Source organism: Neocloeon triangulifer, unplaced genomic scaffold, assembly GCF_031216515.1.
Source record: "Neocloeon triangulifer isolate White Clay Creek 2 clone unplaced genomic scaffold, ASM3121651v1 ptg000014l, whole genome shotgun sequence".
Taxonomy (NCBI): Eukaryota; Metazoa; Arthropoda; class Insecta; order Ephemeroptera; family Baetidae; genus Neocloeon; species Neocloeon triangulifer.
This window is the reverse complement of record NW_026775556.1, coordinates 29,346,930-29,371,878: the sequence shown is the minus strand read 5'-3', so window position 1 is coordinate 29,371,878 and position 24,949 is coordinate 29,346,930. Positions and strand designations below refer to the sequence as shown.

The window sequence follows — 24,949 nt, the reverse complement described above, 5'->3', positions numbered from 1 at the left end:
CATCAATTTTTGTTAGATCCCTCTGAAACTCCAAGGTCAGAAATTTCATTCATTTTTTAATTGCAGCTTCAATAATAATTGGGTTTACCGCGGTGGACGGGTCTCTTTGGATGTCTGGGTTTTATAAGACATAATGCTAGTTACCATTATTTTCAAAGTTTTTTGTATTGATCGAGAGGAATAAATAAAAATAGTTCAAGAGTAATTGAAAAAATAAGTATAAAATTTCATGTTGGTTTTCAACATTGTTCCTATAAAACACTAAATTATATGCATTTAAATAGTTATTATTAATAACTATAATGACTTTGATTGAAAAAAGGTGATCAAAAATTAGAGGGGAAAGCAAAGTTGAATGGTGATTTTTAGTGAAAATAGTGTTTGCGCGAAAAAAGTAATGGAATTTATTACTTCATTTTATAAACTTTGAACGCAAGGATTTTCTTATAAAAAATGATTTCATGTAACTTTTGAGCTGAATTTAATAAGCTTTTTAATTATATATTGGTCTGTTTGATTTGCTTTCTATAACCTTGTTGGAAAAGCTCGATTCTTTTGAATTTTAGTATAAAATAAACATGCATATTTCCAGTTTCCGCTTGTTATGCTTTTAAGCACGAAAGAGCCACGTAAAATGTTCGATGCTCTGACGATGTCAGTATACGGCATTGTTTCACGATGGATGCAGCAACTGGTCAGCTAATCTAAACAAAAATGCGTCTACTGATCGTCCAGTTCATTTGGTCACTGATCTACAATGTGCTAAGTGACGCCGTATCTTAAAGTCATTCAATAATTGAGATAAAGTTTCCTTGACACATTTTAAATTGCTTAGAGCCAGCAGATTGCGTTAGTTAATAATGGGAAAAATCTGCCATTTATACTGAAACCGGCACCAGTCAAAGTTCTAGGTTTGATTTATGATAAGTGAGAGGTTTCGGTTAATTTTTTTAAACAGTTCAAAATAACAAGCGGAGGCAGCAGAAACGGAATTTTATGGAAAGGTGCTGCGCTAATGATAAGTGTCTAGTGGAAGCAAACAAAACATCCAAGGAAGGAACAGTCACATCTAATTTCATTCCCGTCAAATTAACTACAAGGGTAAAAATAAATTATATTAAAAGTAGTTACAATAATCGTGCACTTTCAAGAAGTTAATGTAATCAATACCGTAATATTATTATTTTTTTTTTAAATATACCCATTTATCATCTTTTTAAAATCATATAATAATATTTTATTTTTAAATAACTCTTTAAAAGCTAATATTAAATTTCATATATTATATTGGCGCATATTTTCCTAACAATATTAAAATGCTAATTAAATGCGATGAATAAACACAAAACGTTTAAAGTATCATAATTAAGGTAAATGCGTGTTTCTTTGCTAAAAGTAGAGGAAGACAACTACTGTTAAACCTACGTCGCTGTTTGTCACTACCATTGAAACAATTGGATTTGAAGACGAAACATTAGGGACCACGCCGGTACCTGCCATTGTAGACGATGTTGGTTTTTTCACGCAAGATATGTCAGCTTTGGTTAGTAACTTAATGACACAATATTTTTTCCACATTTCAATCTCAAATTTGCATGGCTCATTTTAAGTTTGGAAAGACGCCTCCTCCAGATCCATGCGCTGAAATGCCAGCGAGAAAGTGTTTGGATTTTCCAGGAAGACTGGATGGATGCATGAGAATTGTGAGGGCAAAAATTATGTTATTTGCATGATTCTTTGGTTCATATTTTGCACGCAGGACGATTTAATCAAACAGCTTTATTCCATTGGAGAGAGTAAAATATACACAGTTTTCAAAATAATTAAATTTACACAATAAAAACCGAAAAGCTGCCTCTGGGAAATTGATCACAACCGCGGCTGGCAGAAAATATATGATTGGCTTCGAGTATTCGGTTTAAAAATTTAATTGCAAGAGGTTTGCACTTTGTTTATTAAAATTTGTTCAGCCACATGAGTATGCATTGGGCCACTATATCTGCTGCATGCACGGAATGGAGTTTGCCGAATTCCACACAAAGGAGATTTGGGACGATTTTGTCGGCACGATCAGAAGTATATAATATTATATCTGTGTTTTATTCGAGGTTGGAAATGAAATATTTTTTATAAAAGACGTCACATCACCAATGTGGTACTTCTTCGGTTCAACAATGGACAATGGGAACGGCACCGAAACTTGGTGCAATTCGCAGAAATTAGTAGCCGAGGGTATTTTCGACAAGAGCTTTTACGAAAACGTGACCTGTGGTCAGGACAACGCTTTTGTAGTGACGCCAGAAGGAACTCCGATGCTTGTTTCAAAGAAGAGCAACTCCATAAGATATGTTTGTATGTGAGAATCATAAAATTGCAATTTGAGAAGATCAGATATAAGTAAATAAAAAAATTTTTCGAGGCAATATGAGGCATGATTTAGTTTAAAAATTAGTCTTCGATTTGGTAAAAGCGTTGAAAGGCCAATATTTTGGTCTTTGATGAAAACATTTTAACGGCGAACGCGGGACCAAATTCAAAATGCGCTTTTTCAAGGTTTAAAGAAAGGTTATTTGGCAGCAACTATCTCAACTGATCCACTTACCTTCAACGGCCGAGGACTGCTGCCCACTCAAACCTAAAAACATTACAAAAATTACGACTACAGTAAATCGTCATGAAATTTAATATATGAAATGAACACATAGAACTGCACTACTATTTTTTTCACAGAGAATGAAGAATTCAAATATAGCTAAAACAATGAGGCATTACCTTAAAAATCATCATTATTTTCTTTACGTATTTTAACAGTATTGCTTTTGCAGGTAAAAAATTCCTCAGAATTGTTATAAATTATTTAATTTTTATGCTACTGAATTGCGCATAATAGTGACTGACGTGAGCAGAAAGTTTAAATTCTGAGTGATAATGAATAGTCAAATATGAAGTCTTATTTTTTATTTTTTTTTTATTTAAATGCTCCAAATAAATCTTAGTTTCTATTGAAGCGAAGTGCAATAAAATGGCAAAGCCGTGCATGGAATTGTTTATCAGATAATTCAGGATAATATACACTTCGTGCAGAAAGTTATTATCATCCGATATCATAATTTACGAAGAATTCTTTAAAAACATGTGCGACTGACGTCACGTGGAGCCCTGCAACTAAAATTTAACAAGGTTTCATCTCCTGTAAATATTCACATATCGGTCAACGGAATAAATGCATGGTACGGACCCAAATGGTACCCACTTCAGTATCTCTTTCCACATACAAAAATAAAATATTTGATCGCGATTTTTCCATTAAAACCAGGCAAGCAGAATATTTTATGTAAACATAAAAATTCATCCACTCAGGCGACGACCAAGATGACAACCAATGGAAAGTCCCAGAAAAAAATTCCCTTCATGACAGCTTCATGACATAGATAATACTACGGCAAAATGTTAAAAATTGGGCTGTGACACTCATTATCAATTAAGAGAGTTTTCTCGAATATTTACAATCATGTTATTTTTTATAGCAAAAATGTTTACAGTTTATATGTAATAAAGTTCCCAAAAATTTTTTTTTCGATTGCATGTAAACTTAGGTTAAAACATCAAAACTCAACAATTATGAGTGTTTCGATTATTAAGGAGTAAGCCTCAGATTTCCAAACTGCTTTGTAATTTCATTAAGGCGCTCCTGTATACTTTGCTGTATATTTTTCGAGAGCGACTGAGCACCTTGGGTGGACTCATCCCTCAATTTGTGCAGACTTTTGAGTCCGCTGACCAACTGGGAACTCAGGTCGGAGCTCGCGCCGTTGATGCGCTGAAAACTTTCCTGGCGCATCCGCTCAAAGCTGCTCTTTACGTTCGCCACACCGGCAGAAACTTCGCTGCCAATCTTCAGCAATTGTCCCGCACTCTCCATGCTGAGAGACGCGATTCCGTTCTGCGCCGAGTCGACGCCCGCCTTGATCGCGTTGCCCGCGTTCTTGAGACCGGCGCCGACTGCTGTGCCCAAACCGGCAGCCTCCTCGGCCACGTTCAACGCGACGTTGGACACGTTTTTCCTGATGGACTCGCCGACGTCCGAAAAGCCTTTCTGAATATTGGTGGCTACCTGCAGCAACTCCTTTCGCACCGAGTCCACCTCGAGTAAAAGCCGCGCGCTCAACCCTTCCGTCAGGCGCATGCCGCTGAAGGACGTCAACTCCTCCCGGATTCGCGCCAGCCGCGGCGCCACACGCATCACTTCCGGCTTTTCCCTCCCCAGCTGCTCAACGTCCTCCACAATAACGTCGAAGCCCTCGCGCACTTTGTCTGCAAGATCTTCGCGTGCTTGTGCAGACTCGAGTGTTTCAATGTTGCGGATTTGACGCTGGATCGTGACCAAGGAGGCACTTACGTCCGCCAGTTCTGGGCGCCTCGCGTCCTCCTCGTCCTGCTGACCTTCGGCTGCCGCTTCCTGCTCAGAATTGCCCAGGTCGATTCCAGATAAGCTGTTTATATTTATATTATTCCCTCCGTTTCGCGCAGTTTTTACTTCTGGTTTGACGCTGATCTCCGTGATCGGGAGTGGAGCTCTTGATGTGGTTTTGGCCGTGCTGCGTCGTGTTGAAATTTCCTGGGGTCTCTTTGATGAACTGCTCAGTGGTTTTTTGTCTTCTGATCCAAACGTCCCGTCAGAAAGGACACCAATCGATTCATCCTGAGCCATGGCAAAAGGGTCACATTTGTCGGCCAACATAAGTCGTTGAGTGCACGAGTTGGAATCTAAAATAATTATCGCAATTTTTTTTTTATGAATTTCCGGTTAATTGTGTGTTTATTTTAACCTGTTTTCGGCTTAGACTGGGCAGGACAATTTGCGAAAATGTACTTTCGGAAACACAAAGCAAACAATCCTGGCTGCAATTGACATCCGTTTTTCTCTCCGTTTTTCAACGATGCATCTGCAGAAGATATTAAATACTCATTTGCACTAATTTTTTGTTATCAGATTGAAGGGAAAGTAAAATATTTTATATCAAATTATTTTAATTTATAAGTTCACATTTATTTTAAATATCCTTTACCTATCTGAATTCGATTAGAGCAAACAGTGACTGCGCTAGTGACTAGTTGAAGCCACGAATTATCAGGAACCTCTCGTGAAAAGTTTTTCAAAATCACATCCGTGTTCAAATCCCCATTATTTTTCACCTACATAAGTGTAAATAAATTATAAAAAATATATAAATCAATAAAATTATCTTACAAAGTTTGTATTTTTAAAAAGGCAATCAAATAAACACTGAAAAATTTAAATAAATTTGAATCAAATTAATCGTGTGTTTTTATTTCAACGACTAACAAATGGATCGGTGTCAGCGATCCTTTGATTTTCTGAAAGAAAGGATTATTATTACATTAGGCACGAACATATTTTTTATATAAATAAAAGTACCATTTTTAACGCAGGCTTTTAGCGAGTAGAGAGTCAAAATTGGAGGAATTCTACAGCAAGAGGTTAGCTCTATCTAAAATATTATCATGAAACTGATATATCTACTAAAATTTCATTATTTCATACGTCATAAAAATCCATGCCGCACATTCTGGGCGATGCTAACGACTCATCCTTCAAAAATGTATAAAACGAATTTGAAGATTAAATAACTTCATTTTGTTAAAATTGTTAACAATGAAATTAAAATTAAACAAACCAAGATCATGAATATGCCAAAAAGGCATAGCTGCAAAATATTTCCGCCAACGACCAGCATTGGGACGGGCGCTCTGGTATACTGTTAAGTTTCAAAATGATTCCCTCATGGCTGGCCTCATTTGAAGGACGTCGGCGCCGCCGCCGCCACAGAATTGGTTCAGCAGGCCACAGGAAAAAATCAAGCGAGAGTGAATGTAATAAAAACGCATGTTCGCTTTCCACAAATTTGGACTGATAACGCTCTCCAATGTAAAATTCTTTCTCTATCTTTTTTTTTAATAATTTGCTTAATAAGCGAGAGAAGAAAAATAGTTGCATACATTTTCTAAAAGTTTATATTTTATTGAATTTAAATTTGCATGGATAACCATACTTTATTTTTAAATTTTCCACAAACAATAGAAATGTTTCTGTATTATAATGTCAAAGATCTAATAATAGAAAATAAAATTACTAGCTAGTTTATTAAAATTTATTAATTTTTTTTAAATTAGTTTATATTATAAAACTAATGAGATAATTTTACAAAATAATAAACATAATTAATTTATTATTTTACAAATTAATATTTTAAAGCCGTATTTCATATTAGAGTATAACCAAATTAGCACTCTAATAAACAAAATACACCGACTGTGTGGCACAGTGGTTAGTGCGCTTGGCTGATAATCTGACGGCCTTGGGTTCTATCCTGGCCAGGGTCAGGGCTTGAAAAAGTTCTGATTCTGGCCGGCTAGTTCACAAGACTACAGAAAATCATAGGAGGTGCATTAATCACTGCGACAGGCAGATTCGGGAGGAATTGCAGGCATTTCGTCTGCAATTTCGGCTATGCTGTCTGGTGTTTTCTGCGGTTTCCATCAGACATTCCAGGCGAATGCCGGCATAGTTCCCATTCCTAGGCCGCAGCAGCCGCTCACCTTCCTCATCCTTCAAATTCCCAACAACCAAACCCATCCTATATATATGCATATTATGCTCCTCTCTGCCCGGCCCAGTGGGTCGCAAGGTCACCGTGTAATCGGCCCCGAAAGGGGAGAATCCGAGTTATTGGCCCTTGCGATTTAGCAGCCTGTCTGCTACCGCTGGTGCCTTTCCCAAGAGGGATAAACAATTAAAAAAAAATTTTTGATTTTTTTCTGCAACAAAAAACGTGTACCTTATTTCTTCTTCTTTTTTTTACACCGTTTTTGTGACAGAGGGGCTGCAGTTCAGCCAATCATTTAGATTGTGCTCAATTAATTTAAAAAAGCTCAAATTTCAAATTTTTCTTTCGTCATTTTCTGAAATTGATTGTGGATATAATCAGGAAACTGAGTATTTGTTATTATTATTTATTCTACTCAAGTCGTACTAAAAAAAAATGAAATTTAAAGTATTTCCGGATTTGGCTACAAATATTTCCGATGTCATTCCATTGTTCGCACACCATACGTCCACCCTGTCCAGATCATAATGCACATTTCAGCGTCCTCGGCCGTTTTAATATTGTTGTTAAGTGTGCAGTCATCAGTGGTGTGGTAAAAATACGATGATGACTGCATATTTCAACAATATTGAAACGGCCGAGGACGCTGAAAAATTGCAGGATGATCTGGACAGTGTGGACGCATGGTGTGCGAACAATGGAATGACGCTGAACGCCAAAAAGAGCAGAGTGCGCCGTGCTTTAGCAAGTTGTTTGCTAGCTAAGAGCCATTTCAATCAATTTTTCATAATTGATTGTTTGACTTGTTTAAAGAAAAATAAAATGAATTGAATTGAATTTCTCCAACATTCCTTCACATAATTATGTATTTTTAGTGTTTTATTATTTACTTTAATATTTAATTTTTATGCATTGACTTGATGTAAGATTTTGTATATTTCATTGTATTTGAATGGAGAATGAATTATTATTATTATTATCGTTGTTTATTCTACTCAAGTCATACATGAAAAAATTGAATTGGAAAAAAATGAGCAGAAAGGGTATCATCACAACTAGCAGAGGTCTCTGCTAAAACGCCCGACATCAAAAAGAGATCGGACACCGCGTGAACCCACACTATCGAAAAAAAAAAGAACAATCACGACACTTTAAAATTGCTGCCACAAATACTGCTTGCAAAGGGAGGGAAAATTGCTGGTTGGGCAGTCTTTGACCTTTGACGGTCAGTGGCAGGTCATTCCAGGGCTTGACGACCCTGAAGGAAAAGCGCGCTGGCCAAACACACTTCGGACCGGGGGTGGCTGGAGGCGGGCATGCCGGCTATTGTCGCCTCGCAGCACACGGCCCTCGATAATTCGGGCACGCGCGTCAAAATCATAAATTATAATATGTTAATTTTTAATAATTTAAAACTACCCCTCACATCTGCTTAAAAATTTAATAAAATTAACAAAGAAATAAATTTAAAATTTAAAAAATAATACATAAAAGAATAACTGCGCCGCTTAGTATTTGTGCGTGTAGAGAATTAAAGCTCATTTTACGCGCGTGAAACGGATTGAGGTGCACGCCGGCCAAAGAGTGAAAGTTTGCAAAAATTAACCCCGGCCGGCGAGACACACATGCATAATTGCATACGCGAAACTCAAGTGTGGAGTATATGTTATGTTTACATACGGTTTGATCGTGCAGAACTGCAGAGGCCAGAGGCGCGCAGCGGCCGGAGTCGTTCTGTGCTGATGATGGTGGCACCATGGTGAGGAAAAAAAGTCAAGAAAAAAGTGCACCGAGGATGACCGAGAGCAAAACGAGCAAACTCACTCACTCAGGCTTGATTTACATCGTCGATCTCCCTATACTTTCGACGCACTGCCTTCATCTTCATGCACCGACTGTCACATTGTCACTGAACTCTCTGACCGACTGTTTCCATGATTCATCCATAATTGTACTCCCTCCCCCACCCCAATCCCTCTTTCCCCACATTTTCCATTAATTCCATCTATGCCAGAATCACAAGCAGTGCATCTAGCAACGTGGTACAAAGTCGCAACATCTATCCTTTTCTCCATTCCAAGCATTCCGATGAAATCATTCTCACCTCACACAGTTTTGGACTTTGGACTTTACTTTTCACATATATGCGCACGCCACCGATGACTCGGCGGATTGGATTGGCATTTTTAGCACTTCGGCGGTCGCCCTGACGGTCTTGTCACAATTTGTGACATTTGTGTTTTGTATGGTTTTGAGTTTTGAGACGACCGGAGCCAGATCACCGAAGCGTAATTATAGTGATCCGAGAAGTGAGGAGCACAACTCGTTCCGTTGGGGTGGAAAGTACAATTTGAAGATCTGCGGCAAAATTGATTTTAGACCCACCACCAACATGGAAAATCCCCCTTGCAATGCTGGTGATATCAACAAGTGGTCGTGAGTAAAAAAGAGAAAAAATAAATCGACTGCTATACATAATAACACGACCTATACATATAATTTTACCAAAAATAATTAACAAAAATTTTGAAATATTTAATTCTTGCAATTTGGTTCCAGAAATGTTTTTACACTTCTAAACGCTTCTTATGAATCGTAATTATTTATTTATGTGTTGCAGTGAAAGTGACCAGTGGTGTTTGCAGCAAGCAAAAATAAGGGCCTCGCATTTAAAAAATTTGTACACCCTCGAGTGGCTGGCCCTGAGCGTCATTGTGAAGCACTTGCATCGATTTGTCCACCCAGATTCCTGCATCTACTTGTCAAACTTGCGTATGTATGGCTTATCTAAGACCATATTATAGTCATTCTAAGCAATTCTAAGCATGTAGATTTTTTTCCATAATAATTATTGAGAACATTTAATTTTCATAGCCTTAGATGTTTATGAGGATTTGCTGGAATTGATGGAGGAAAGGAATCATATTACATGGACCCCTGACAAGGAGATCAATAATAGCTTTGATGTTGGACCCAATTTGAAAGCACTTTGTCTTATTCTCAACTCACGAATTGACGAACTGTCACTTCAAGTTCTTCACCATGAACCGCATACGTTGAAGGATTGGCCTCGAATTCTGGAAGAGGTTTGATCAGACATTGATATTTTATTCCTATATTAATAATTATAATTTTTAATCGATTTCAGGCTCTGAAGGCTGTGTTGGACAAAGACGCTCCACTAACAAAACTGGATTTGGGTGGCGAATCCATCAACCCTGAAATTCACAAGTGCCACCAGGTTTTAGTGAGTCGCAGAAACTTGCAGCTCTTGACGAGAATGATTCATTTGCAACACCTCTACCTAAACGCCAACCTGCTTACGGGCGTCAATCTCATCACGCTGGCCAAAGGACTTCCTCTTTTGGAATATTTGACTTGTGAATTGCTGTACAAGAAGTCAATTGGCATTGCCTGTTTGGTGCTCTCTGTCCAGCTATCTCTTGGTCAGTTCTTCAAAAAGATGAAGGAATTCTACTTTGCTGTGTGGAAGCATGACAAGCATGGACATTTGGAAAGTTGTGATTCGGATCGATCAACCATCATGCAAACCTGTCTTCTCAGCAATCCAAACCTCTCAATTGTGGGAGGAAGAATTTCGGACATTTCAAGAGCAAGTCACCTGTCACCACAAATCAACCTTCAAACCTCTCTGAAACTTAAGCACCTTGTTGCCGAAAAATCTCTTCCAAACAGGATCATCAGTAAATTGCCCCACGTCACAGCTCTCAAGGTTTAAAAAATGAAATTGATTTATTTTGTATTTTCGTCATATTTTATATGGTTTTAGATGTTCCTAAGTGAAAGTGAGGGACTTAACGATGAGACAATTTTCAAGGGTCTGACAAATTTGGATACCCTTCACATCATGCTGAAAAAACGCTATGAATTCGTAGTGCTTATTGCCATCATCGCATGTCACGGAAGATGCCTCACAAATCTGACCCTTGAGTTTGACGATGGCGGAGAGACTTCAGAAGTGTTAGATTTTTTCCAACCGTTGATTGAAGTTTTGCACCTTGACCTTCTCCTCACTTTCTGCCCAGAGCTCAAAAGTTTCTCCGCCATCAAGGTTAATTGCATTCAATTTATACAGATGGCCTGCCATAGGAGGACCTTCTCCACCCTAACAGAAATCAAACTGGACTGTGTTGCATTTAAGTATGTATAAATTCCTATTTAAATTATTTATAAAACATGATTTTCTTTTAATTGATAGTGCGGCTCCTGGTCTGCTCCGCAAGTTGCTAACAATGCCATCAGAGCTGCACAAAGTGGAGCTCTTTTTCACTGAAGTGGAAGAAGGAGATATGAGAGAACTGGCCGAGAAAGTCAAGAACAAGACTGCCCTGCAGCATCTCGAGAGCTTTGAAATGTCCCCCAACTCCTTTTGCACTAAAAATGCCATCAAAATGGCTTGTCAACTTGTAAAGAATTTGTGTGCCGTCGGCCCTTTCAGTTTGGAAACGGTTGATCTAGACCTAGCTGAGCAAGAGGAAAAGTATCCAGACGTTGATTCAGATGAATGTCTACTTGCTTGCATGAAACTGGCCAACTGTACTTCATCAGTTGATGACTAATATGAACCTCAAGACCTACATTTTTTTTAATAATGATAACGATTATTTTATTTAGTGCCAATATTAAATGTTTATTTTATTTTCTTTCAAGCTTTCAAGATGTAACAAGATTTTATCAATAAAATTAGTGGCAAAAGATGGACTGTGGTTTAAACTGCTAAAACTCAACACTGGCTTAACAAAAGCATGGTATATCAGAGATAATTCATAAGTTTTAGTTCTTTTCCAAAATATCAACAAAAAATTACCAATTGAAGCTAAATGACATTAAAAGAATTGTACAATAATATCAAAATTTCCCCCATTTTTCAAAGTGATCAACACTTGCCAAGCACCATGGCAAGCAGAGCCATTCGAACGTAGAGGCCACCCTCAGCCTGACGGAAATAGGCAGCCCTGGGGTCAGAATCAAACTCGGGGGTGATCTCCAGCAGTCTGGGCAGAGGGTGCAGCACCACCATCTTCCTCTTTGCCAGGCGCATCAACTGTGGTGTTACTTGATACACATTGAGAGCCTTTTCGTAATCCTCTTTTGATGTGAATCGCTCTCTCTGAATGCGAGTCATGTACAGCACATCAGTGTCTGGCAACACGCTCTCTAGGTCCGAATGACTCTCCTGCAATCCAAGACTAAATAAAACAATTTCAAAATCTCCTATTCAGTCTTGCCTGTTTTATCCCAGCAGAGCCAACAACATTCTGAACGTCTATCGGCATTTCCAGCCCTGGTGGAGCAACATACCTTAATGTCACATTGTAGAGAGTCAACAACCTTGAATTTGAGAATTTTTATAAAGTCAAATATTATTTTAGAGATCGAGTACACAACTCACTTGGCCAGAGAGTGGACGGTGCGGCCGTGTTTCAGGTCGCCCACCAGAGTGATGGTAAGACCATTGACAGTGCCTATCTCCTCACGAATGGCAAAAATGTCGAGCAAAGCTTGTGTTGGATGTTCTCCTGTTCCATCGCCTGCATTTATCACTGGCTTACGACAACGAGCAGCAGCCGCCTTTGAAAATGAAACATTCTTGAAATTATAATTGAAAATTTGAACAATACATACACCAACTGCTCCAGGTTTGGGATGTCGAAGGACGATGATATCAGAGTAGCCGGACATAACCTGAACCGAATCTAATAAAATAATTTTTTGATCTTAAAGCAAATCATCCCTAAGAATAAAATCAAGTTACCCTCAAGTGATTCTCCTTTCTGAGCTGACGAACTGGCTTCATCGATGTGGATCACAGAGCCACCAAGGCGCCACATAGCCGCAGCAAAACTGCATGAGGTGCGTGTGCTCACTTCGAAAAAGGCGCTTGCCAACACCTTACCCTGAAATTAAAATTAGAAAAATTACTCGCGAATGGAACAAAGTTAAAATTGAAGAGTAAATCCCTACCTTCAGAATGTGGTCAAGACCACGTTCTTTCTGCACTGCATGTCGGAATGTCTGAGCAACATCAAAAATTCGGTTCAGTTGGTCCTTGGAGAAGATTCTGGAGCTCAAAATGTGCTGGCCTTGAAGGCGATGTGGCGCAGGAACTGCAGGCAGCACGTCGTCATCAACCTGCTTTATGTCCAATTCCTCCATCATTCGGGCGTGCATGTCTAAAAATAATAACAATTCATTAATTTTAGGAAAAATAAGAAACTATTTTATATTCTATTTCATAAAAATTGGGAATTTTTATGTGATGTTATAAAATTATTATATAATAGATTGTTACCCTTCTTGGGCTTGCCAAGATCAGGCGGCTGTAAAGGTGAGACTGGTCTTTTGTCAATGACAATTGTCGGCACCACTGGCGATGGCGCCAAGGAAGGCAATGCCTGAGGCACTTGGGGCCTTGACCACTTTCTCACATCCTGCCCATACCCGGTGTTGACAAGCACATTGCCCTCCAAAAAGGCAAGCTCGCCACGCAGCACCACTCTGTGGACAGCTCCCTTCAGCTTGCGTCCAGCAAATGGTGTCCAGCCTGCCTTCGAATGGATAGTCTTCTCCGGAACTGTGAACTCCTGCGCCAAGTCCACTTCAATGTATGTATCGTGTTGCTCGGGCAGATTGAAGATGCGTTTTGGATTTGTGTGATAGCGCAGCACGATGTCCTGTTGAGTCAAAAACAATCGCATTTAGTAATTTGTAAAGATGAAAATTAAATTTTTGTATACATCAATGGTAAGTTTTCCTTCAGAGACCGCATTCAACAGCAAAGGCAAGGCAGTCTCAAGTCCAGGAAAGCCTGGAGGTGATTTTTCGAGCTTTTCCATCAACAAATGTGGAGCTGACCAAAACATTTTTTCTTTTTTAAATTGCATTTCATTACTATTTAATTTTACCATGGTCCGTGGCAAAAACATCAATGATGCTTAAGTTTTCCCACAGAGATTTTACATCATCTGAAGTACAAATCGAAGGCTTCACATTAGCTTTCGAGGTCCCGATTGTACTCAAATCGTCGGTTGAAAGGAATAGATGGTGAGGGGCAACCTCACAGGTCACTGGCAGACCCTGATAAAATAATAATAATTAATTTTGACACTAAAAGCATTATCATACAACCATTTGCTTGGCTTTCTTGATCATAAGAATTTCCTCCTTGCGAGCTACGTGACAGACGTGCAAGGGCCGCTGATGCAAGCTGGAGAGCAGCAGTGCTGTGCTTAGGGTCTCTCGCTCAGCATGTACACACAAGGGTGATGTCCGTGGCCAGTTTTTAAAATGCTATGCCAAAAGAAAAAGTAGATTAAGATTTTTTCTTATAAGGGTTACAAAGACAAACCTCAGAGCACACTTCAAAGTTGTCCAATTTCAAGGTGGTGAAAGTTTCATTCATGTACATCTTGAGACCAGCAACTGAGTTAGCCAAGTTGCAAATGGATTCAAAATTATTTACAGAGGCACCAGCAAACAAAGCATAGTCACATCTAGCCTTTTGGGCCGCTAACTGAAAATTTTAAACAACCATGTTTGAATTTCAATTTGTATAAATATAAAATTTACATTTTTAAATATTATTGCATTTTAAATATAGCAAATGATTAAACTATAAATTAAATACCTCGGCAACAAAATTAAGAGTAGCAAGGTCAGTGACTGCAGGGTTTGTATTGGGCATGGCACAGACAAGTGTGATGCCGCCAGCCAGAGCTGCACAAGTGCCTGAATCAAAGTCCTCCTTGTGGACAGCGCCTGGTTCTCGCAGATGCACATGGACATCGATGAGACCAGGGAGTCGTACGAGCTGATGACTTGAGAGACAGTCAGAGTGGGGCTTCATTTGTGGCGCACCTCCAATCAGCATGAGTGCGTCAATCAACAATTTGGCGCACTTGACGTTTGTTATCAGTGGAATGGCGTAGTCGACGGCCATACGGCGCGTGCGGTAACCTTGGGTTACCAGACTGGACACCCGACGAGCACCGCCGTCTCGCTTTGGGAGGTTTATGACAAGGTCAAATTTGCGGTTAGCCAAATAGTCAGCCATCTGGTTCAACTGGCCTCGTGTAGCATTTTCACCAATGTCCTCGAAGCTCCACTCGACAGCCTCAATCTGCAATAAATCAAATTTTAACATTTTATATATTTATCGATTCCTTTTTTATTAGAACAAATAAAAATAAGAGTTTAAAACTGTCGGGGTTAACTCGGCACTTCTTCCATAGGCCACTGATGGTGCTTGCTGCACCATTTGTGGCCTTGGAAGAGAGCGAGACAGGGCATCAGGTGACATGGGAGCAGCGTTGAATGATAAGACCAGCATTAAGATTCCTGTCTGCAAAGCCGAGTTGTGTAGTTGTGTTTTGTAATGTGTTAAATGAAAAAGTCTAATTAATTACAACCAACATTTTAAATTAAGTAGTTATTGTTTCTATTAATTCTCATTTCCCTGGTCATAACGATTAAGCAATTTAATCAGTAATTAAGCATCCGGCAAACATCTTTTCGCCGACAAAAACATAAATTAATTTAATACCACAAACCTTTAGTCCATGTTCATTGTAGAAGTCAGCAGTGCCATAGCTGGCATATAACTTGAAGCCCATCTTCTCCAAATTCTTGATGCTGGGCAGTAACTCATTTTTGTGCTAAATTTTAAATTATTAATTTATTGGCAAACTGATTTTCAATTAAAATTACCTTGAATGTGCCAATGGAGAGAAGAACGCTCTTTTTGGGCAACTGGAAGCCAGTGCTCATGATAGCCTTCAAGTAGGCCTCGTAGCGATTATCTCCAAAACAAGCTACTTCTCCAGTAGACGCCATTTCAACACCAAGCATCACATCAGCACCTGTAGTGATATAAAAACTAAATTTTTTGGAATACCAGAATGACAATTAATAAACTTGCCTGTGAGGCGCGAGAAGGAGAACTGAGGCACCTTCACACCAACCTTTCCGCACCCATGCAGAATGTCTACTGCATTCTCCTCGTAGCCCAGCATGACCCTAGTGGCTGTTGCTACAAAATCGTGTTCAAGAGTTTTCGAAACAAATGGGAACGATCTTGAAACACGGACGTTACACTCAATGACCTTCAGCTCATCATCCTAAATTAAAATACCAACATAATTTTTTTTCTTCCACCAAAAATAAATATTGCCACCTTTGCTATGAGTTGCATGTTGAAGGGGCCAGTGACCTCAAGGTTCCGAGCAATGGCTTTTGCAATGGCTGATATCTTGTGCAAGGTTTTAGGATTGATATCTTGAGGTGGCGTCACAAGAGTTGCATCTCCAGAGTGAACACCTGCATTCTCAACATGTTCCGACACAGCCATGCAGAGAATAATGCCCTCCTTAGCCACAGCATCCACGTCGATTTCCTGTTAAATTAATTTGTTTAATTATGCAATCCACTGAAAGTAGAAGGGGCCCAATACAAACCTTTGCGTCAAGAAGGAATTTTGACACAACCACGGGATGTTCCTTGCTGACCTTGGCGGCTGACTGCAGGAATGTCTTCAGGTCATCCTCGTTGTGCGCCACATTCATTGCAGCGCCACTGAGTACATAAGAGGGTCGCACCAGACAAGGATAACCAACAGCATTGCAGAACTCAATCGAACTCTCCAATGTTGTCAATTCTCTCCACCTATATTTTTTTGAATTTTTAGTCAAGTCATTTCACTTAATAAAAAGATTTTAGCCAAAACCTTACCTCGGTTGAAGGATCCCAATTCTGTCCAGCATACGTGAAAACTTGAACCTATTCTCAGCACTGTCCACCATTTCAGGACTGGTTCCCAAGACTCTGGCCTGTTGACGGTGCAGGTCCATTGCTATGTTATTAGGCAGTTGCCCACCCACACTCAAAATTATGCCTTCAGGATTTTCCAATGTGTAGATGTCCATTGCAGTCTGCAAAAAAAATTATTTGTTATCTTCCAATATTTATTCAAATTAAAAGAGAAAATAAAAATAAAACTATTTATATTTTAATTGTACCTCAAAAGATATTTCGTCAAAGTACAGTCGGTCTGACATATCATAATCCGTTGAAACAGTCTCTGGGTTGTAGTTCAACATAATGGTCTTCTTCCCCAACCGCTTCAACTCTCTGAGGCAGCCAACTGCACACCAATCAAATTCGACACTACTTCCAATACGATAAACTCCAGATCCTGGAGAAATTTGGTCAGTTCAAGTTAAAAAACACTGCATGGTGATAAACTAACCAATGACCATGACATAGTTTCCTGGAAAGTCGAGGTCATGTGAAGTTCCGTTATAAGTGAGGTAGAGGTAATTGGTGGACGCTGGCCACTCTGCAGACACTGTGTCAATTTGCTTCACCCACGGACCACTCACTAAAATTATAATGAATTAATTTTTATGTACCAAATCCATTTTGTTGTGATTCCTAACCTTGAGCCCTTTTCTGCCTGATGTTCAGTTCAGTGCTGCTGACAAATGAAGCAATCTGCTTGTCAGAGAATCCCATTTTCTTGGCCCTGGTGAGCAGCTCAATACTCAAGGACTTGCTCTTCTCCAGCTCATTCTGCAGAGAAATTATCCCAAGCAATTTGTGCAGGAACCACGGATCAATATTGGTCAGCTTATTCAACTTTTCAACTGTGTAACCGTCCTTGATGGCAGCAGCCAAGACAAACATGCGCTTGTCTGTTGGTTCAGAAAGCTCTTTCTCACAGGTTGGTTTGAAGTAGGGGTCAAAGCCGCAAATGTTCTCATCAGACATTCGCAGCGCTTTTTGGAAGGCCTCCTCAAAGTTCCTGCCCACAGCCATCACTTCGCCCACACTCTTCATGGAACTGCCAATCTATGGTTTTTTGTTACAATCAACATCCAAAATTATTTCCATGTAAAACAATACCTTTGTGCTCACTCTTGAAAATTTGCTCAAGTCCCAACGAGGGATTTTAACAACACAATAATCAAGACTGGGCTCAAAGCAGGCAGTGGTTACTCCAGTGACAGAGTTCTTGATTTCGGTCAATGGAATGCCTAGGCAGAGCTTTGCTGCCACGTAGGCCAATGGGTATCCAGTTGCCTTGCTGGCAAGGGCAGAACTGCGTGACAAACGGGCATTCACCTGCAAGAATTTAAAACAGGGTTGAAGTTTTAACAGATCAAATGTTTTTTTCCTCCTACCTCTATGATGTAATATTCATCAGAGTAGGGGCAAAGGGCATATTGGATGTTGCACTCGCCAATAATTCCAAGACTTCGGATCACTTTGATGGCAACGGTACGCAATTTGTGGTACTCCCTGTTGTTCAGGGTTTGGCTCGGGGCCACCACGATGCTTTCACCAGTGTGAATACCCAAGGGGTCCAAATTTTCCATGTTACAAACCTGTCAAAATTAGCGGAACAATAAATAAAAATTAAATTCATTCATTTTTATTGTGATTTTTGTTGAATATTACCGTGATGCAGTTGTCATAGGCGTCCCTCACCACTTCATACTCAACCTCCTTCCAGCCCTTCAAACTTTTATCTATGATTAGCTGCTTAGAGTGTGCCAAGGCCTGCTGCGACAGAGAGCTCAGCTCATCCTTGTCGTTGGCAAAGCCAGATCCCAGGCCACCTAAAGTGTAAGCAGCTCTTGCCAAGACAGGATAACCAAGTTTTTCTGCAGCATCAAGAGACTAAAAACATTTCCATAAAAAAATTAACTTTCTTGGTACATCTTTTATTGACCTACCTCCTGTACATTGTAAACAGCGATACTTGGAGAAACTCTCTCATCAATTGACGCCATTTTTTCCGCAAAAAGCTGGCGATCTTCTGTGACCATGATGGCCTCAATGGGAGTGCCGAGAATCTCAACTCCATACTTCTGAAAAACTCCCTTTGCATCCAAGGCAACACCACAGTTCAGAGCAGTTTGACCTCCGAAAGTCAGCAGAATTCCGTCAGGTCTCTCATACTGGATGACCTGCTCCACGTATTCAGGGGTTATGGGCAAAAAGTAGACCTTATCAGCAAAGCCCGGGGAGGTCTGGACGGTGGCAATATTTGGGTTGATCAGGACAGTGTGGATTTTTTCCTCTCGGAGTGCCTTAAGCGCCTGCGAACCCGAGTAGTCAAACTCCCCGGCTTGTCCTATGGACAGACCTCCTGAACCAAGAAGCATCACCTTCTTCACAGTGGTTTTTTGCGGTTTTTCTGCAGGAAAAAAGTTAAATAAGGACAAATAGAATTTGGGTAAATCCATTGACAAAATCATCATTCCATGCAGACTGACCTGGGACGAAAGCAAGCTGCTTGATTAGATATGAATCAACACAAGCAAACAACTCAGGTGCTTTGCGGTAGTCTTGTGCAACGCTCAGAAAAATGTCAAACAAACACTCCAAGTCTTCAGGACCGCCACAGTGCTCAGGGTGGAATTGCACGCTGTGCATGCCAAGCAAAAACATATATTGAAAAAAAAAACATTCAGTGCGCAGCACACAAAAAGCAGAGCAACGTGCAAAAGCATATTGAAATTAAGAAGGCAAACCTGAAATAAGGTAGTTTGGAGTGAACAATGCCCTCATTGGAGTTGTCGTTCATGTTGGTGAAGAGCGGCAACCAGTTTTCCGGCATGTCCTCAGTGGATACGGCAAAGCCGTGATTCTGGGTAGTCATGAAGCAGCGACCAGTGGAAATGTGCACACAAGGCTGGTTGTGCCCACGGTTGCCATACCTGACATAAAAATTAATTGAAAGGTGAATTAAATTTTTGATCCGTTTTTAGGTTAAAAAGAGGTTTAATATAAACCATTAAATGCAACCAAAAAAGTACCTCATTTTATATGTTGAGCAGCCAGCAGCAATGGCCAGAAGTTGGTGGCCAAGACAAATCCCAAAAATTGGCTTCACAACAGCTGCCATCAGACGACGCAAATTATCAACTAGAGCTTTGCAAAGCTGCGGATCTCCTGGACCATTGCTCAAGAACAAAGCATCAAATTTTTCCTAAAACATTAAAATATTTTTGTGCCTCAAATCTTCTCTCATCAAAGTGTGCATACCTTTTCTTCAAGTAGAGGCGCGTCCCAAGGTACAACCTCGACTTGAGCACCTCTCTTGGCCAAACACCTGATCTGATTGGTTTTGCCTCCGCAGTGCATCATCCTGATTTTTGGACTCCCTCCAGAGTTATAAATCATTGTAGTCTGAATAATAAATTATGCATTCATAAAACTGAACACTCTAAAAGTATATTTGTACCTTTGGAGCAACTTCAGCAACCAGATTGCGCAAGTTGAGGTCTGGAATCTCCCTCTGGAGATCCTCCAAAGTGGTATCACCAAGGACGATGCGCGCCATTGTTGAGCCAGACTCACGCAGGATCCTGGTGAGAGCCCTGGTGTCGATGCCGGACAGCCCAGTCACACCGTTCTCCAGCAGCCAACGGTCGATACTTTTGACGCTCTGGAAATGGCTCGGGGTGTCGCATTTTTCAGACACAATCAAGGCTTTTGGGTAAATCCTGTCGGACTCGAACCACCTATAATGTAAAATGGACATAAATTAACAAATTATGAAAGCAGATTTCTACAAATTAGAAAAAAATAATAATTTTAGAGAGGAATATCAAATCAGCACCTGCTGAGATTAAACTCGTCCTTTGACTCTTCGGGCACCCCGTAATTTCCAATCAGAGGATAGGTGAGTAGGAGAAACTGCCCATGGTACGATGGGTCAGTCAGGGCCTCCACATAGCCAACCATACCAGTCTGGAACACTGCATGGAAAATTGATGCGATTTGAAAAAAAAATATTAATAAAAGAGAAGGAGTAAAATTAATAAAATTTTATATATTTTCATTATTAGCTATTTTGCTCTAACAATAAGTGATTATCACAATTATTATCACTTGAATTAAGATAAGGCTGATTATTGCACTATAATTTAGTATTATTTTTATGAGTCACTAAGTGTTGTTGTGATCCAGGCTTGTCATGGATAGTGGAAATGAATTTGATTAAATTATTGGCTATTTATCTCTCAATTAATCATCGCAATCTATTAAAGAAACCAATAGAAATTAAAAATTTAGACAAGACAATTTTTTTTTTTGTAAAACATGATCATTAAATATAGTATATAAAAATTATATGGCATTAATCTATATTTAAATACGGACAATTTTTGTAATAAAGAAAAGTAAAACAGAAAATGAAAATTTACCAATTTCGCCATCGACTGCTGTCTTAGCTCCAAAAATCTGCCCAGCAAAGGTTTGTCCACTGGACAGGATGAGAGTCGCATTTTCCGCCGTCGTCTCCATCTCGTCCACTCTCATGGAAAGCAGAAGAGCTTCTGTTCAACCGCCCGGCCACAATTGGAATTTTGACCTGCGGAGGACAGAGCGGGTTTACTAAGCGAGTTGCCACATAAATTCCAAAGGTCGGGGTAGTGCATTTTGTATTTCAACACTTTCAACCCAAACATGAGTATTCACTTTGAGAAAAGTGTTTGGAATGGGATGAACAGCATCGGAGAGAATGTGAAATTTATTTTATCACATCAAAATAAAATAGAAATAGGGATGTTGACACAAATTATAACCATTACAATCTAAAAACAAAAACAAAAATGCATTATTGTCTCATTTTCAATTTTAATGTTAATGTTGCAGCCAAATTATATAAAAAAGTTATAAAAACAAACTTAATAAATAAAGTAAATTTCACAGTAAATAAAAAGAGCAGGACTTGCAGGTGATAACTGCATAATAAAAGTTATTGATCTGAAGGGCTGATAATTAAAAAAAAAAAAAAAAACTGAGAGCGTTGGAAGATACAGAGAAAAAATACTTGTAGCAATCATTGCTGCAAACCATTTTCTCAAGAGGTGGTTTGTCTCTCGAAAGACGTCGTTTTAAGTATAAGATTATTTTTTCCAAAATCATAGCTTTCTGACGAAATAAAAAATGAAGTTTGATAACAAATCAAACAATGGTATTGGGGTACTTGCAGAGATTCTTTAACAAATTAATGCTGTGTCAGGCATCTTAAGCATTTATTTATCTAAATTTTATATCAATCAATCTTATTTTCATATCAATAAGTGGATGGACAAAGTCACATCTTGTGTGCTAATTTGGCACACAAATTTTTTTCAACATGAAAGAAGTTTAACTTTCATCTGTGAATTTTGGAAAGTTGGATTGCAATTTGTTCAATTTGTGCGAATGACTATTTCTAATCAATTATAATAAAAAAATTCAAGTTAAGCGCATTACAAGAGCAAAACATTCAATGCTTGTCAGAACTGTGTTGAAGTGAAGTTGAAAATAGTTTAAATAACAAACAAAGATAAAATTCTACGTATTTTATTGGCAAAGGATTCCACCGACTCCATAGTCGCAATATGAATCAGTCCACCCGTTGAAATACTGTTCGAGCATAAATTTCAGGCAGAACGGATACACGACGTCATTATTGTACTGCGGAAAAGTTAAAGCCCAATCAAAGTTTTGAACGGTGCGGCCAGAACCTTCCCATCGCCATCGCAACGAATTCGCGGCTCTCTTTGCTCCCATCCAATAGGTGGTGTGATAAGGATCTGCAAATTTTTTCGTTGTGACATACGTAGATAGAAAGGGATATTTAAAAAAAAAAATCCGTCGCGTTATAAATAAAATGGAAAAATTGATGGTTATTTTGATTATTATCACAAGTCTGATATTGATATCAGCATGTAAATTTTTTGATATCTCCTTAAAAGAAACAAATCAATTCATTGGGCCCAAACAGGCCTCTTTAGCCATGCAAATATCAAGCAGCGCAAAACAATTTGATAGTTTTTCGATCAGGCCCATAAACTTACTGTTATTGGCCACGTATTTTTTGACAGTTTCCCACTTTCCAAACTCCTCGAATGAAATCAGTTTCATGCCCCTTGATTTACATTCAGCTTTAGCCTCATTCCTGGTCACATCGGTCCTGTTAATGAAATACTTGTGCCCGTCAATGACCACGTACTCTGCAACCGCTGTTCACAAAACAGATTTAAGCAAAAGCAGGCCAAATCACTTTTCAAGATAAAAAAAAATACAAACTTGGCAACTGACGGATATTTGCAGCTGCTGCTAGCTGAAGAATTAATTATTCAATTTGTAAGTATAATAATTATTAAATAATTTCTTACATGCAGCGCACCCAAGACAAAAAGTAGTGAAAAAAAGCTTCGATTCATCGCGGATGGTTTTGTTTAAGTTCTGGTTGACTATTTGGTATGACTGCGGAATAAATACCCCCTTGAGTTATGCAATATCTTTGGTGATAAAATAATCTGAAGTGTGATGACGCACAAATAAGGCTCAATACGACCTTTAATTTTAAATAGCATGTTGATTATCAGGCTAATTTCTTCTTTCATTTTTTCTATAAGTCATGTACGAGTTAAGAGGGATGCATGACGTAAAACAATGCCCAACAATAATATCTTCAATTTAAATGTAATTATCGGTAATTATTATCTATTCAATTCAATTTTAATCAGCATTTCTGAGAGTTAAGGCAAACTTTCATGCCAACTACAAACTGCGTCGATCTTGATCTGGGCACCAAATTTAATCATATATTGACTAGATTATATGAAAATCTGATTGAGAACTGTTTGCAAAGAGACTGTAGAATGTTATTGCGATTGTTTTCAGCCCAGCAACATTCATCTACTGATAAAAATTAAAAAAAAACTGCCTTTCTGGGAGTAATGCTGCAGCAGAGTAGATTTGCCTAAACATCTCAAATGATCTCAAAATAACCAACCCCAAACCACATTGCAACCGCAACCCCCTTCATCATCATCATTTTCAGCATCATCGAGAAGTCGCCAAATATAATGTGATCAAATTTTTTCCCAATTATTAACGATTTGAATGTACAATTAATAAAAAAAATAATAAATTAAATAAAACTAAGAAAAAAATTTAATAAAAAAGACCAAATTTGCAGTTCTGATAAGGGGCACAGGCCGACAAGACTGACCCTAAAAAATCTCAAGCGCCCTTCGATATTTTTGGAAAGGAGGGTGGGTTTGGCGAAGAAGTTGAGTGCCTGCAACTTTTGAACTGGAACTAATAATAAGCCCGTTATTTGCCTCAGAATGTCTGGTGCGTCTGGTGTGAACACAAAAACACCAAACATCTTGCCAAATATGTGCTTGACTAATGGAATGCCTAAAATTTCTCCCAAATATATATAATATTATGGCCGTCGCAATGATCAATGCACAACAATTCATCGTAAATTTATAAAACAATTCTTTTCTTTTAATAATAAAACATGTTTTTTGTTAAAAAAAAAATTAACAAAATTTCCTATGAAATATTAAATTTTGATTTTTCTTTGTTACTAAAAATTAATTTTTTTTTAGTTTTTATTAATTACAATCTACATGATAAATCTGTTTGATGTGCCAATATTACGTGGATAAATTATGGTGGAAAATTTTGATTCGTAATTCATATTAAATTTGAGAATTTAGCTCAAAAGGGAGGGGCTAAAAAAATGAGTTTTACTTAGTTTGCTGCGGCCTGCATACCCTCTCTGGTAAAAATCAGTAAAATTTTACCCTAATTTCCGGAAAAGCAGCCAGAAGCGGTAAAAAATAACAGAAAAAACGTAAATAGAAAACTTCTAGATCTGCGTTGTTTATTCATAAATAATATTATTGGGGATTTTTCGCCAAACCGCAATCCAGTCGATCCGGAGTTTGTAATATTGATAGCAACTTATGGTTTTTGAAACAAAACTTGCAATAGATCAATTTAAGTTGAAAAAATATTAGATGTGAGGAAAATTTCTTATGATGTTTTTTTAGACCAGTACATAAAATATATAAATTTTAACTCTGTACAACCAACAACGCTCTCGCGTTGTGCGTTGTTAGGGTATGTTCGCCATTGAACTATAATTAAGCAAAGTGCACACACGTGAAAACTGTGGTTCGTGTTTCTTGTTATCTTCTCGCTTTAGACTTTAGAATGTGAATAATAACTTACTTCAAAAACGTCTTCCCTCGAAGTCAGTTTGCGTCCAAATGATGAATGATAAAAAGCTCGACGGGCACGTGTCTTGCCCTAGAAAGCCTTCCTACACACGTGCAGGTCGAAGCCAGTGGTTTTCAGCTGCCTGATAAGCCTGGTTTCGGCCCTGAGGATCTAGTTCGCCAACCTGAGAACCCAAACCGACACCCAAACAAACAGAACAAAACGCCGGCTCGGCTCAACCCAGCTGCTCCACCTGTTGTTGCAAGATGGAAGGAGTC

General features: G+C 38.8%; 5 protein-coding genes across 7 annotated transcripts; 2 read left to right on the top strand and 3 right to left on the bottom strand.

Annotated features, from left to right (window-relative positions):
• The first annotated feature begins 358 nt into the window (after nt 1-358).
• Nucleotides 359-2,392, top strand: LOC132200721 (uncharacterized). Its single transcript, XM_059626394.1, has 9 exons — nt 359-774; nt 836-911; nt 959-1,101; nt 1,400-1,543; nt 1,611-1,703; nt 1,760-1,796; nt 1,852-1,916; nt 1,971-2,076; nt 2,137-2,392. The coding sequence occupies exons 1-9, from the start codon at nt 715-717 to the stop codon at nt 2,358-2,360; spliced, it is 948 nt and encodes a 315-aa protein (XP_059482377.1). The 5' UTR covers nt 359-714; the 3' UTR covers nt 2,361-2,392.
• Nucleotides 2,393-2,976: 584 nt separating this feature from the next.
• On the bottom strand, nt 2,977-5,800 carry LOC132199387 (uncharacterized). The gene is made up of 8 exons (XM_059624047.1): nt 5,700-5,800; nt 5,567-5,614; nt 5,441-5,513; nt 5,348-5,379; nt 5,252-5,287; nt 5,070-5,196; nt 4,830-4,946; nt 2,977-4,767 (listed from the first exon to the last, which is right to left on the bottom strand). Exons 1-8 carry the CDS (start codon nt 5,757-5,759, stop codon nt 3,638-3,640), a joined length of 1,623 nt encoding a protein of 540 aa, XP_059480030.1. The 5' UTR covers nt 5,760-5,800; the 3' UTR covers nt 2,977-3,637.
• A 2,751-nt stretch (nt 5,801-8,551) lies between these two features.
• On the top strand, nt 8,552-11,341 carry LOC132199386 (uncharacterized). Its single transcript, XM_059624046.1, has 6 exons — nt 8,552-9,065; nt 9,250-9,401; nt 9,504-9,715; nt 9,778-10,362; nt 10,420-10,790; nt 10,849-11,341. Exons 1-6 carry the CDS (start codon nt 8,875-8,877, stop codon nt 11,207-11,209), a joined length of 1,872 nt encoding a protein of 623 aa, XP_059480029.1. The 5' UTR covers nt 8,552-8,874; the 3' UTR covers nt 11,210-11,341.
• LOC132199385 (CAD protein) lies at nt 11,261-24,905 on the bottom strand. 2 transcript variants are annotated; one of them, XM_059624044.1, is made up of 33 exons: nt 24,684-24,905; nt 20,861-21,027; nt 20,275-20,413; nt 19,897-20,176; nt 19,698-19,841; nt 19,469-19,641; nt 19,184-19,369; nt 18,926-19,077; nt 18,383-18,846; nt 18,105-18,326; nt 17,828-18,031; nt 17,550-17,768; nt 17,084-17,495; nt 16,894-17,025; nt 16,664-16,839; nt 16,377-16,576; nt 16,103-16,310; nt 15,823-16,041; nt 15,568-15,766; nt 15,357-15,508; nt 15,200-15,304; nt 14,278-14,769; nt 13,999-14,163; nt 13,779-13,940; nt 13,556-13,727; nt 13,388-13,500; nt 12,943-13,324; nt 12,615-12,823; nt 12,406-12,547; nt 12,276-12,346; nt 12,043-12,221; nt 11,879-11,981; nt 11,261-11,826 (listed from the first exon to the last, which is right to left on the bottom strand). In XM_059624044.1, exons 2-33 carry the CDS (start codon nt 20,973-20,975, stop codon nt 11,527-11,529), a joined length of 6,591 nt encoding a protein of 2,196 aa, XP_059480027.1. In that variant the 5' UTR covers nt 20,976-21,027; nt 24,684-24,905; the 3' UTR covers nt 11,261-11,526. The 2 variants fall into 2 exon arrangements, with proteins under 2 accessions (XP_059480027.1, XP_059480028.1); XM_059624045.1 differs by lacking the exons at nt 18,926-19,077; nt 19,469-19,641; nt 19,698-19,841; ... (2 more) ...; nt 20,861-21,027; nt 24,684-24,905 and having other exon boundaries at nt 19,184-19,353.
• Nucleotides 21,992-22,953, bottom strand: LOC132199392 (uncharacterized). Of its 2 annotated transcripts, none has more exons than XM_059624053.1 (4): nt 22,826-22,953; nt 22,737-22,770; nt 22,505-22,669; nt 21,992-22,240 (listed from the first exon to the last, which is right to left on the bottom strand). In XM_059624053.1, the coding sequence occupies exons 1-4, from the start codon at nt 22,871-22,873 to the stop codon at nt 22,008-22,010; spliced, it is 480 nt and encodes a 159-aa protein (XP_059480036.1). In that variant the 5' UTR covers nt 22,874-22,953; the 3' UTR covers nt 21,992-22,007. The 2 variants fall into 2 exon arrangements, with proteins under 2 accessions (XP_059480036.1, XP_059480037.1); XM_059624054.1 differs by having other exon boundaries at nt 22,749-22,770; nt 22,826-22,940.
• Nucleotides 24,906-24,949: the final 44 nt, after the last annotated feature.